Source organism: Cetorhinus maximus, chromosome 2 (assembly GCF_964194155.1).
Source record: "Cetorhinus maximus chromosome 2, sCetMax3.hap1.1, whole genome shotgun sequence".
NCBI lineage: Eukaryota > Metazoa > Chordata > Chondrichthyes > Lamniformes > Cetorhinidae > Cetorhinus > Cetorhinus maximus.
The window spans coordinates 88,001,386-88,014,449 of NC_135880.1; the positions used below are offsets into that span (position 1 = coordinate 88,001,386).

General features: G+C 41.6%; 1 protein-coding gene across 1 annotated transcript in view; it reads left to right on the plus strand.

Moving 5' to 3' along the window:
- LOC144691231 (uncharacterized) overlaps positions 1 to 13,064 on the plus strand; it is a 341,534-nt gene that overhangs the window by 309,211 nt on the left and 19,259 nt on the right. The window contains exons 15-17 of the mRNA XM_078559280.1: positions 5,005 to 5,177; positions 6,168 to 6,221; positions 9,196 to 9,312. Of these exons, the coding sequence (XP_078415406.1) occupies positions 5,005 to 5,177; positions 6,168 to 6,221; positions 9,196 to 9,312 (344 nt within the window). The remainder of the gene's footprint in view (positions 1 to 5,004; positions 5,178 to 6,167; positions 6,222 to 9,195; positions 9,313 to 13,064) is intronic.

Sequence of the window (13,064 nt, forward strand, 5' to 3'; positions counted from 1 at the left end):
TCCTTCTCTTTGTGTTCACTTTTGCTTGCCCTTTTATCATAGCTTTTAGCAGATTTGAACATTTCTATGTGCCTTTCTGAGCTGTGGCTTCTCTGCAGCATTTTCAAAGCTTTTGTTCATATCAAAAAAGGGGATGTTTGGGTTTTGAAATACAACAGCATTACATGTCCTATCTGGCTTGCCGAGCAATGAGGCAGTCTCTCTGTAAGCAGACATTTTGATCAGTTCAATAATCAGTTCACTGAGAAGACACTGAGGCCAGAACTTTCCGGCCCTGTTGGCGTTGGGTGTCATGGTGGGTTGGGGCGGGGGATAACAATGTGGCGAGAAGGCCAAAAATGGCTTTCATGCTGTCATAAAACCAGTTTGCGATCGTCTGCTCCACTTGTCAATGGCAGGCCACGTTTCCTGCCACCGCACGTTGGGAACCTAATTTCAATACTTTATCATCTTATTATAAGCCCTGCTCGCCGGAATCATTCCCCCCCACCCTGGAATATTTGGGCACGCTGACGCGTTTCACAGCTGCACATAAGCTACGTGTACCTGACGAGCTGCACTTCAGTCAGGACTTTGAGGCTTGTTTGCCTATCTTGTTTTGGGTGGCACTCATGGTCATCAGTGCCAGGCTTAGCAGGCAGCATCACATCACTTTTAGGGGGGCTCACGGGCAGGTCTCTACCTACCAGACCAGCTGTACCAGACCCCACTACCTACCAGACCAGATCATTTTCAATAGCTGCAGGGCTAGGACTTGCTTGGGGAATGGGGAGAAGTGGCCTCAGGAAAGGGAAGAGTCAGCAGGGCAAAGGCTGTACTGGGGAAGGGGGGTATCCCAGGGTGCATGTGGGGCACATGTTGATCTGTGTAAGTGGCCTCAAGATGGCGAGGGCTGAGGAAGCCCTCTCCAGAGAAGATGAGGCCAGATGGAGATGTGAGGGTATGTGTGAGAGAGGGTGTGCGGGAGAAAGTGAGTGGTGATGTCACTTGAGCCAATAATGAGTGACATGCCAGTGAATTTGATGGCCTTGTGAGTGTGTGAGTTTTAGAGTGATGAGATGGTTGCCTTACCCTGGCAGCACAATTGAGCTCATTCATCGATTTTCTGCACTGGATGGCTGACCTCTTCTGTGCAGCATTGGCAATGACCACCTCTGCCACCGCCTCCCAAGCCAGAGCGGTGAGATTGATCGGCCTCCTGTGGCCAGAGCAGGGGTAGAGGATATTGCAGTGGGCCTCCACAGCATTCAGAAGACGTCCCGGGGATGCATCACTGAATTGGGGGGCTGCACTCTTCTTGGCATTTGGGGCCATGTCTTCACCAGAGCAGTCCTGGGTTGCAAGCATTGAGAAGTGTGTGCAGCTGCAGTTTAAATATGGCACCCTGCATGAGGAAGAAGCAAGGTAACGGCGTGGTGGGCAAACCAGAGGCTACCCGCCAGTGAAACGACGTGTTTCCTGTGGCTGTATAATTATTGAGGCAGAAATGGGATGATATGGTGCGAAAACCCATCATTGTGGCCGGTAAAATGACTTTTTTCCTGCCCGCTATCACAAATCTGTGGACGGTTCTGCCCTGAGAAAGCACTGCTGTCTTTGAATTCAAATCAGCAGTATTGACAGATAAATGGGGAGTTGAGGAAATGCAAATGAATGATGGATGCTCCTCAGACCTAAAGTTGCTGTGAGGAGTAATGTGATGGAGTATACTTGACAAGACAGAATTGGAGGTGGAGGGGGTTTGCTTGCTCCACAGGATATAGGTGAATCTGCAATGTATTCATCTCTCCTGACTTGGTTAGATCATTAAACCATTTCCAGGGCTGGATCCAGGTATAGACCGCAGTATTTCTGCTGCTGACCTCCTCAGCTGCCTCTAACCATGTGTTCTTGCTGATAGAAGCTGGCTTCTTCTTCCTTTACTAGGGAAGATTATTCCCTCCATGTGCCTCATTGCACACCTTGGTATATCAGTTGGTGAGGCACCATTAAGGTAGAATGCCCTGAGTCAGCCTTGTATGTTTGCCGTCTCTTACTTTTCACTTATGCAGCTCAGTGTTATCCTGAAAAGGTTAAAAAGTGATGTGCTCAATTCCAGATTCCTTGTAAAACCCAACGCGCGTTGGATCAAATCTTAGCGGTCGGTTCAGATTTCCTTCTGGTACCACGCTGCACCTTAACTGATGACAAAAGTAATACTAACATATTGCCAAAAAGTTGCAACAGAGCCTGTTACTGTACTTCAAATGTAAAACATATTTTTGCAGGGAGTGAAAGCCTAAGAAACATTTAAGGCAAACAAATCTCATATACGACAGAATGTTTTTGCCTCCACCAGAATTAGAAATTTAAAATAACCATTGCCCAAACAACATACTGGGGAATAAATTATTTGGAATCAGTTGAATGTGTGATAACTTATCAGGGAGGATATTGTACTGCTCTTGTGGTAATTTAAAAATGTTATTTCAGAGCAACCTAAAGTTCAAATGATTAACTCCTGCAATATTGAATATTTCTCGTGAAATTTTCCTCACATAAGGGGGACAATTTTACATTTCTCAGCAGCAAGCGGGAGGCTGACCTGAAAGCACTTAGTCAGCTGGCTCCCACCACCGCCCTTTATACACACTGAATAAAGCATGTTGTGGCCAATTAGCAGTAAACCGGCCAATTGTAGCTGCATAGGAAGCTTGCTTCCCAACCACATACCCTTCCTCTTGCTCCCTTCCAAGATTATAGTTAGTATCAGGAGCAGTTTCTCATGCCTGTTTTTAAATGCCACAACATTGAGTTAATATAATGTAAGGACCAATCTTCCGAGGAGTGGCAAACACCGTTGGATTGTCATTCCGCCCCTATTTTCCTACCCAACACAGGAGCTCAGCATTTCTGGTCCGGATGTCCAAACCGAGCCTTTTCAGAAATGTGAAGCATACCTGTTCTTGGAGTACTTCCTTGTAGTGCAAGATCATCAGGGGAAGCCATGATCCCTTTTTACAGCACTAACAGCTGTTTATTTTGGTAAGTCTTCATCCACTAATACACTGAAAAACTTTTGGACATTTAAATAGCTTTTCAGTGTGTTGGTGAATGAGTGCGTGAAGTAAGTGGGTAGGGTGGTTAAGGTGCCAGCTGGGTAGTGTGGCAGAGTAAGGGTGAGCAGGGTTGTAGGTGGCAGTGTAGGGTGACAGGGTGGGTAGGGTGGCAGGATGAGTAGGGTGCCAGCTGGGTAGGGTGACAGGGTGGTAGGTGCAGTGTGGGTAAGGTGGTGAAGTCAGGTCAGGATGGCAATGACTCGGAGGGTCAGGGCAGGGAGTCAGAAGGTCAGGGCAGGCAGTCGGAAGGTTGGGTGGAGTTGGAAGGTTAGAGGGTATAGGAGGGTTGGGGGGATGAGTCAGGTTGTCGGCGGGGGGGACGGTAGAGAGTCAGTGGGGGGTCAATTGTATAGTTACCCAGGAATTAGACAGGGGGGAGAATTTTCTCCCTTTTGGGTGGGCTGGTCAGGAGCGGGCATGGGCAGGCGTGGAGCTGATCGGCTGCACGCTGCCATTTTATCTGGGTAGGCCAATTAAGGCCCACCCAGCGTGACACGCGCTTCGGTAGCTCTCAGTGCTACCTGTGCGGGCGGGGGGAGGACGGAGAGTTGGGGCCTGCGCTCTTTCACATATGTGCGCATAAGAGCGCAGAAATCTCTCTGAGGCACGGAGCTGCCTCAGGGAGATTAAGTTCAGAATGAAAGTTTTCATTAAAGGCAGAAAAAAATTATTTAGACATGTCCCCTCATGTGACAGTGTCACATGAGTTGGGACATGTTTATGAAGTGTCAAAAAATTTTTTATTTATTCAATTAAACCATGGGCGGGATGAGGTTTCATGAAAAATGCGAAGGCTGCTTGGGCTCTTCGCTTGCCCGCCAACCTTAAGGTTGGACAGGCAGCCCTGTCAATACTTTTAATTGGATTAATAATGGCCTTAACGGGCCTTTGACAGTCCGAATGGAAGATCGGAATGACACGTGGTGACGTCGGGACGCACACCCGACGTCACCGCACGTCATTTTATGCAGCGGCGTGTGGGGCTTGCCCCTGCATGCTGAACAGAAAATTCTCCCCATGGTATTTTTCAGTCTAACATTTCCTGGGTAACTATTCAGGTAAGTAAGTCAGATCTGTCCAAAATTTCCAACTCTAACCTAGGGTTAGAGAATTTTTCAGAGGGTCTTGGTGTGCAGTGGAATTGTCCATTGGAAGTTGAAGCTACCCAGGCAATCCCCCTGGGGTCTTTGTGTTGGGAATTCTGAAGAAGAGTCCTGTAATCCATATTCCGGGATACATCCAGTCTCTGACCATCTGGAGACCGGAAGATCTGGGCCATTGTGTTGAATTTTTGTAGCAGTTACATTCACATTATAATGAGAATAACACCTTGGTGTGAGGGTTCTGAGAATCAGCGCTGCAGGCCGGTAAGTCATGTAGCAGAGGGTTAATGCGCGGTCAAAGTTCCCCTGCTCTCAGAATGAGTCTTTATTAATCTGCCATTTTGTGCTGCCTCATTTTAGCTGGCATAAAAGACACACAAGCTTCTTTGGATTTAATGCCCAAAAGATCCAGCAGGCAATATAAAATTGCGGATGCTTGGGTTGTTAACAAGCTTAATAGCTTATTAATTAATTTTTAAAAATTGGTAGTGAGCTGCCAGTTTTGGTGCTCGCCCAACTTCCTGCCATCATGCCAGATTTTACATAAGCTTGAGGGATGGGGAGTGTGGGCAGCGTGCCCAATTTCTGATAGTAAAATTCACCCCAAGAAATCTATACATAGTTCAAATAAATAGCTTTCAAAATATTTTAATCTAGTTTAATATATTCCTGAAGGGCATTGATATGTCAGTTCTGGACACATTTTGTCTTTTCACAACTTCTGAAATTAATTATTGTCTTAAATGTTCAATTTCATATGAATGGAGATCTTATTATGTTAAATCTGCCTTTTGGTTTTGAAGGTACAAGAAGCTCCATTCCATTTTCTCACACTGATGCAGAGAACAGAGAGCTATCTGAACTGCCTACACCAACAAGCTCTGGAAGGTTTCACTGCAGAAGAGCTAATACCCTTGAGACTGTCCAAGAGGCCTTCTTGGAGCATAGTATTGATCTAAGGGATGAACAGACACTGGTATCAGCAAACTACCCATTTTGTAATAATCAACTCTTAAAAATTACTTTAATCAAGTGTTTACGACACTAAATGATAACAGACAAGGTGGCAGTACTTTTACTGACTCATGCTTAAAGTCAGCTCTATTATCCATAACCTAAATGGCAAACATAAAAGTATTTGTAACTGCAGTCTAATGGATGTAAGTTTCAGTTACATCAATAATTAGCACATGAAACAAATTGTTGATTTATGTTTAGTATTTATATCTTATTTTACAATTTTTATTTAAACTTTCAGAAACTTAAACTTGTTTTTGAAAGCAAGATTCATAAGTGAAACGAATTGAATAGTGTTGATCCACATAACATGATATATTTAAGAATTCATACGAAATAACCCAGTTTGAATGCTATAGAGCTATTTAAATTGTTGTTCCAAGTAAAACTCCCTGCTGTAGGAATTAGGAATAAACTAAGTTTCAAACCATGAGCTTTACAGTAGGCTAGCGTAAATACCTCACTAGTTGGAACCTACTGCAATTCACTTTGTGATTAGTTGAAGCCACATGCCTGTCTTGGTAATTTAATATTGACTGGCACACGGACTGGCTGAGGGGCTACAAATAATTTAAATGCCAAAAGATTGCTTTCGGTACTAATGAAATAGTATATGACTAGTTAAATGGTTCGTGAATTATTTCATTAGTGAAACGATTAGTTATACAGACTGGTAGACATTGAAAAATAGCTGCTGGTTTGGATTGATGAGGGCTTATTATTGAAAAAGCCCTTTGCTGGAATGGGTTAAGTGAAGAAATGTGTTGGGCTTCATTGTCTACAATTCTGTTGTCTTGATGTATTTTTCTTAATTTGGATTTATAGCTGAGAATGAGCAGGAAAGACCAAAAAAATCTTTTCTTTGTAGTAACTATATTTGCGCTCTTTGAAGATTTAGCTTTTTCAGTGTCTGTATGAGCTGTGGAATAAATGCTTTTCTGATTTTTAGAGCAACAGCCATTCTGAAGCAATAGCAACACAATTTGCAGTTTACAGAAAAGAGGTAGAGTTTAATTACATTTTTTACAAGTAAAGATATATATTTGCTATTTGTAACAATTTACCAGTTTTTGAAATCTTAATTGACGGAATATTTTCTATTAGTATAGTTCAGTATTTTTTCTTTATTAACTATACCTATAATTTTATGCTAAATTATGTATAATTGATTTATCAGACACAATCCAGTTTTACATCCGAAAAATTCTGTTTACATGTTCAGCATTTTAAAACAACAGTTGAGAAAGGAGTGGGTGGGTTGGACTAAAAATAGCTTTATTTATTGCAGAGGCCACACTTTATAACAGCAAAAAGCCCCCACTAGATCTATCCAAATATAGGGTGAGGCATGGTGAAGTGCCACAGTGAGTTTATTTGAACTGCATTGTGCAGCAGTATGACACAAATGTTTCCTATGATTTTTCACATTTCAGTGCATCATCGTAATGAGGAGTTAAATGGAAAGTAGTTTCTTCATGGGGAAATAGAGGGGGAAAATCAAAAGCATCACATGTGGTAGCATGTTATAGAGCAGCACCCGCAGAGATTTAGCAACAAGCCATTTGTCTAAACTCCTTACTAGATATAATGAAAGGTGTGAGAATACCAAAAAATAGAAAAGAAGAAAATTATAAATGCTGAAAAAAAAATTAGAATTGTGGTGAAGCCCGCACCCAATACCCACACATGCATTTCCAGCAAGGCTTGCTGGGCAGCAATCAGATTCTCTTTATCTAAGGCCACATATAGCACACCTACCTCTACTCCATGTGAGATCAGCTAACTCTGCACAGACAGGGAATCAGACCTTGGACTTCGGTGTTCTGTATGATCCAGTTACTCACCAAATAAGCTTCTTGAGCCATCAGTGAAGCCAATGTTAAAAAAAATAAGCCCCCCCACCCTCCACCCCCTTGAATGCTGCTTAAGCACATAATCAGACTCTTCTACTCCAGGCTGTGAATGTTCATCCTAGTTTTTTAAATAAAATGTGACTTCCTCTATTGTTGTCTTCTTCTTCTTCCTCATATTCACATTGTGATTCTTAAATAAAGAACTCCAAATTTAGGCATAAGACTGTAATACCATTGACCTATCCTACAAATTTGGATGCTAAAAACAACCATTGTAATCTGTCTAAAAATTCCAGCCAAAAAGCCAATATCGGTCAGTTCATAGGCACGAGAGGGTATGTATATTTTTTCAGATATGTCTGAATGTGTGGGCATACTACAGCAATGTAATCAAAAATGCCCTTTGTTTGATTTATATAAGTGGAACAGCATGTCATTTCTAGGCAACTACCACCCTCTTGTAAGTGGTACTTTTCAAGAAGACACAGATAAGGTCTCATGCTTTATAACAGTTTATTGTGATTACTTACTTATGCAATCTGGAGTACTTAGAAATGATAGAGTTTGTGTTTATTTTCACTAATTTTGCACATAGCTTCCAGTACAATTATCTGAACCAGCATAAAAGATTGAAAAATTTTAATGTAATTGTGTTACTCTCAAAAATGCTTGTTTGTGTTTTCTGCGATCTTTTACATTAGTTCAGTGTTCAATGTGCCTGGATCAGGCCTCCCACAAAAAACTGGCTCCGACCCAGGTCAAATTGCATTATTCTGCTGATTGCGTTGGTCTGGGAAGGCTCTTCAAATTGTGTTCATTTTCTTAGGCACACGGGCACTAATGGACAGATTTTAAAGGACTTTTCGTATCAAAAAATATTTATTAAGAAACTGATCGGTATACAATAAAACTATTAAATGATTTGGCACAATTTTTTAAAAAATCAGATCACTTGTGTGGAAGGCTGGACACCCTTATTACAATTGCTTATTTTTACTGATAAATCTATTTTCAGCTATATTATTGAAACTACCCCAGGTTATCAACCTTAAATACATCAAGGAATACATTTTATTGGAAAGGAATAAAAAACAAATAATTACATTCTATTATGTGCCTGAGTGCACTGATTCATGGAAGATTTTATGTTTGAGATTATGCAAGTGAACTTTATCAAAAACTTGAACTATGACCTAATCAGAGCAATTTCAAATGCATTTTGGACGCATTTTCCCAAATACACTAAAACGGAAACTCTTACATGAGGTTTAATAGGAAACTGCAACTAAAACATGTTTTCTTAATTCAATTTACATGTCAGATGGTTTTTATTTGTGCTGAGAGAATAATTCTAGAAATTATGTCAACATTGACATTGATTATTTTTGTCCCTGATGTGAAGAAACAGCTTGCATTTACATAGTGCCTTTCACAACTTCAGGCCATCCCAAAGAACTTTACAGCCAATGAAGCGTAGTTTCAGTTATAATGTAGGAAATGTAGCAGTCAATTTGCATACAGCAATATCCCACAAACTGCAATGAGCTAAAAAATACATTCTGCCTCAGAGATGTTAGGTTGAGGGTTAATTATTAGCACCAGAGTGAACCCCCACCCTCCCACTCTGCCACTGTTCTTCAAAAATTGCCAAGGGGTCTTTTTGCCTTCACCTCAGAAGGAAATCGTGGCCTTTGTTTTGTGTCTCATTCAAAAAGCAGCACCTCCAACTGTGCAGCGCTTACTCAGTGCTGCATTAAAGTGTCAGCTTAGTTATAGACGCAAGTCTCTGTAGTGGGACTTGAACCGGCAACCCGCTGACTCAGAAGTGAGAGCGCTACCACTGATCCTGGCCTTGCCACAAGTGCCCGCATACTGTGAAAGAATAACTTTTTAAAAGTGATCGTAAAAACAATGTAAACTTGTCTAAGATAAATACCTGTAGGGAACATATATTCTGTAGTCTATAATGTTCCTCATTCTGTATTGCTTTCAAATTCTATTTTTTAGTGAAACAGTGTTGCTATGAATGTTTGTTTTGTTGGCTGTTACAAATTGCATCTGAACTTTGATTTTATACAGATGTTTGTGATGGTGATGTAACTAAGATAACATTCTCTGTTGCAGGCTGCTGCCAAGATAAATGAACTGCAGAATGAAATTATAATCATGAGAGAAAATTACAATCAAAAATTAAGATTTCTTCAGGATCAGTTAAATAAAAAGATATCAGACTGGAAATTGGTGAATATATTTCCTCTTTATTCTAAACCACTAAACTAAAACCATATTTAGACAATTTATGTCTGAATTTCTCAGTTAAACCCATTTGTAGCCATAAAATATGTTAAGTTTCAAAGTAAAAGGAAGTAGAATTTAGTTAATGTTTCAAAGGGAATCCTTCACCATTTATGTCATTTTATCAAGCCGCCTCATCCAATCTGAATCCAATTTATATTCTGTAGAATATTACATGTTCATAATTGAGTGTAAACCTTGTCGGACTCTGCTTCTAACACAAAGTTTTACTTAAACCTAGCTTGGCCTGGACAATCAGGTGTGCAAATCAGTGCATTTAAATCAGGACATTCCTAACTTTCTAGTGATTAATTTAATGACTGGAAAACAGGGTGTGCCACAAATCAGGCACAGCTAGAGACTTTTACATCTGACTGTGCAATCTGCACTCCTTCTGAGCGATGCTCTGTGCTGGGAGTGAAACATCATAAAATTTACTTTTTAGCGTGGTACACAGTGGAACTTTGAACAGAATCAACGCTTTGCATCATGGGCTAACATCAATCAGTTGTACAGTGCTGATGTAGTATTGGCTGCTTTTTCAGTCTTTATGGATGGCCTAGTTTCACAGTGCATTGCTATACCAATGGTTTTGCTATCGAGAGAAAATACACAGGGTTGTTTCTCCTATTCTCCACACAATACATTGGCCGGGATGTCTCGGGGTGCTAGACAATTCCCTGCAAGAAGGGAAAGATGGATTAAAGAACCAGTCCACTGATGCTGTACTCATTAGCACCTCCAGCGACTGGTTGCAGAGCAATATTCTCTAAATCCTGTGGGAATAAAATTTCAGCCAGCCCTGTTGTTCAGATAATGATCCACGGCACAAGGGAACTAATGAGCGGGAGAAAAATGAATTGAAAATACGAGATGAGATTGTTTTCAAGGTTTCTCTTTAGCAATAAATAAATATTCATTTCAAAATCCTCCTTACGTGTTTAGAAAGGGGTGTTTGAGACATTGCAAAAAATAGTTAATAAATATTAACTGCTGTTTAGTTATTAAGTATTAATAATACAAAATTACTTGTAATAAGTTACAAAATAGGCGTAAAATAAATATGCCATGCTTGGGAAAATACTGGAAAGCATCTTAAATCCTTAAAATATTCTTTTCCCAACGAAGGCAGTTAATTGGGCACCTGATAGAAGTGAAATAGTTCCATTTATCAGGCTGGCCCCATTAACCAAATCTATCTACCTTCATCCCAAATAAATTGGTAATCAATTATTGCAGAAATATCCCTTATAAAGGAATGTTCCTATTAACCAAGACTCCAGTAACTAGCAATAACTGTATATCCAACCAAAAAGAAATAGGAGAATGAAAACCCCTGGTGTTTTGTTCTCTCTGTAAATCACTTTATTAAACATCAGTTCCACTATATATAGTTATACTTAAGTCATGACCTTTAAATAGCATATATCACCACTATTCCTTTGCCTTCACTGTTGGGCTTTTATTTCACCATAAAATTATTCAGTACTTTTCGAATATAATGGTAAAACAAAGCATTAGTTTAGAAACAAAAATGTCATAGATTAAAACAAATTAAGGTTATCAAATGTCTCCATGTCAAATAGAAAAAAAGCAAACTGGAAACCTGATAAAGCAACAACACCAGTGCATACACAGTGGTGCCATTTATTTTATGGCACAGCACTTTTGACAGAGACCCTTAACCTGGTAAGTGTATATCAGAAATTTAAGCACACACAACACATGATTTTCCAACCATTTAAATGAATTGACAGAAAGTTATGCATGAGTCACCTAAATTTCCAGTGTTTCCTCAGTGATTGAGGCTTCCTGCTTGCAGCGTACACAGTCAGAAAATCTTCCTTTTATTTTATTAAGTGCAAGTTTCTTCCTAGAAAAACTGGTTATTCAGAATGAAAATAATTACACGTCTTGATCCCATTTCATGGCCAGAATTTAATTCCCCCCCCACCACTGCCCCCAGAAATGAGCTGGGAGGCTTGTGGGGAGCCATAGATTCGTGAGGGAAGGTAGGAGGTAAAGTGCCTGTCATTCTCCCTACTCTCCCGCCCCCAGCCTCCCCCCACCCCCCGCTGCCAATTAATTTAGGAGTGTGGAAGTTAAAGGATGGCCTTTCTGCCTGGAAACCAATTGAGGTCCTTAAGTGACCTCGGTGGGCACGGTGAACAAACTGCACCAGGAGTAGCTGCTGAAGTGACTGAGTAATGGAATGGTGAGCATTGTTTCTCTGGCTGCTAGTTTGCTAGGTAGGAGGCTCAGATGGCTGTTCAGCAGGTGCCCCTGGGGTGAGTGCAGTGTGAGTGGGCCTCACTGCATATCTGTAGGAAGCCGACGCAGGGCAAGACACCAGGATGGAGCACGCGCAGGCAGCTCGCTCCCTCCCCAACATGGGAGTGGAGACACTGGGAGAGAACCAGTGGCACCTCTGCCCTGTCCCAGCCACTCTAACTGACCAGTTGCCAAGGAGCAGAGAAAACCACGTGTCAGCAATGCTGGCTCACCCTTCCTGGGCGTCCTCCAAGAGTTAGTCCCGCTCTGCTTCCATGGCCAGGAGCCGCTGCCCCACCGCTGCTGAGCTGCAGCTAATGATCCCGGTGAGGAGGATAGGCCGGAGTCTGTGTCTGGAATCCTCCATCTCCAGCTCAGAGTGCGGCACTGAATCACCAGGCAATTAAACGAAATAAGGCAAAATCCCGTGCCCGCAATCATCTGCTAATTTTTTTCGTTTTTTTTTTTCAAAATTCTTACTTTAAAATAGTCCTAATTTCACTGAGAAACCCTTCAGCGAATCTCAAGCAAACTGCATGAGGCAGTTAAGTTACTTGTCTCTCTGTCCAATGGTCCCATTCTTCAGGAAAGGAATGGTTCCAGTTTCTTAAAATCAGCCTTTCCGTCATGTCACTTCCGCTGACATCTCCTGGAATATGACCAGCCAGAGTTGGCAACCCTACTGATCTGGGGTCTGTTGCAGACCATGCAATGGCCATAGCTGCCAGTGGCACTGCTGGGGCTGAAGAGCTTTGGCCCTCTGATTAGCTGGCAGCTCTTGGAGATGGCCCCTTCACCTTTAAAGTCATGAGTCCCAACAACGGCTGTTAACTGCCGATTGACATCTAATCCCATCAGGGCTTCTGAAAATGGCCACGTCAGGGTTGCTTTCAGGACAGGGCCACCACTGCAGCCAGTAAATTCAGCCTGATGTCTGCAGATCTAACTGTAAAATGAAATGAATTATAAAGAATATCACAGATACTTGTATTCACAAGTATACTTCACAAAGGTGTTTCTGAGGGAAAGTCAGACTTGCAGAGAGCACAAGTCTGAATAGGGGTTGTGACATATAGCCCAAATTCTCTGCTTTGCACTTCTTGCGAGCACAGGAATGTGGAATTGCTCCTTATATAGTTGAAATGGGAACTTTTGTCAAATTTGTCATTTATCCTAAAAGGTAATAATTCTGAAAAAACAGAAGGTGGCACTGTTTTCAGTGTTTTCTCTGAAGAGGCACGGACAAAACACATATTATAAAGTTACTGCATTACACTGTTGAAATCAGAAGCCATAACTCCATGTACAACTAATAAGTAGTTATGGTGGGAGAAGGAAGACATTGGGCTGAATCTTCAGGCTGATGTGCGGGTGGCGGAGCCCGCACGTCAGCGCTTAAAATGTTGCGCGAGCGTCCCAACGTCAGC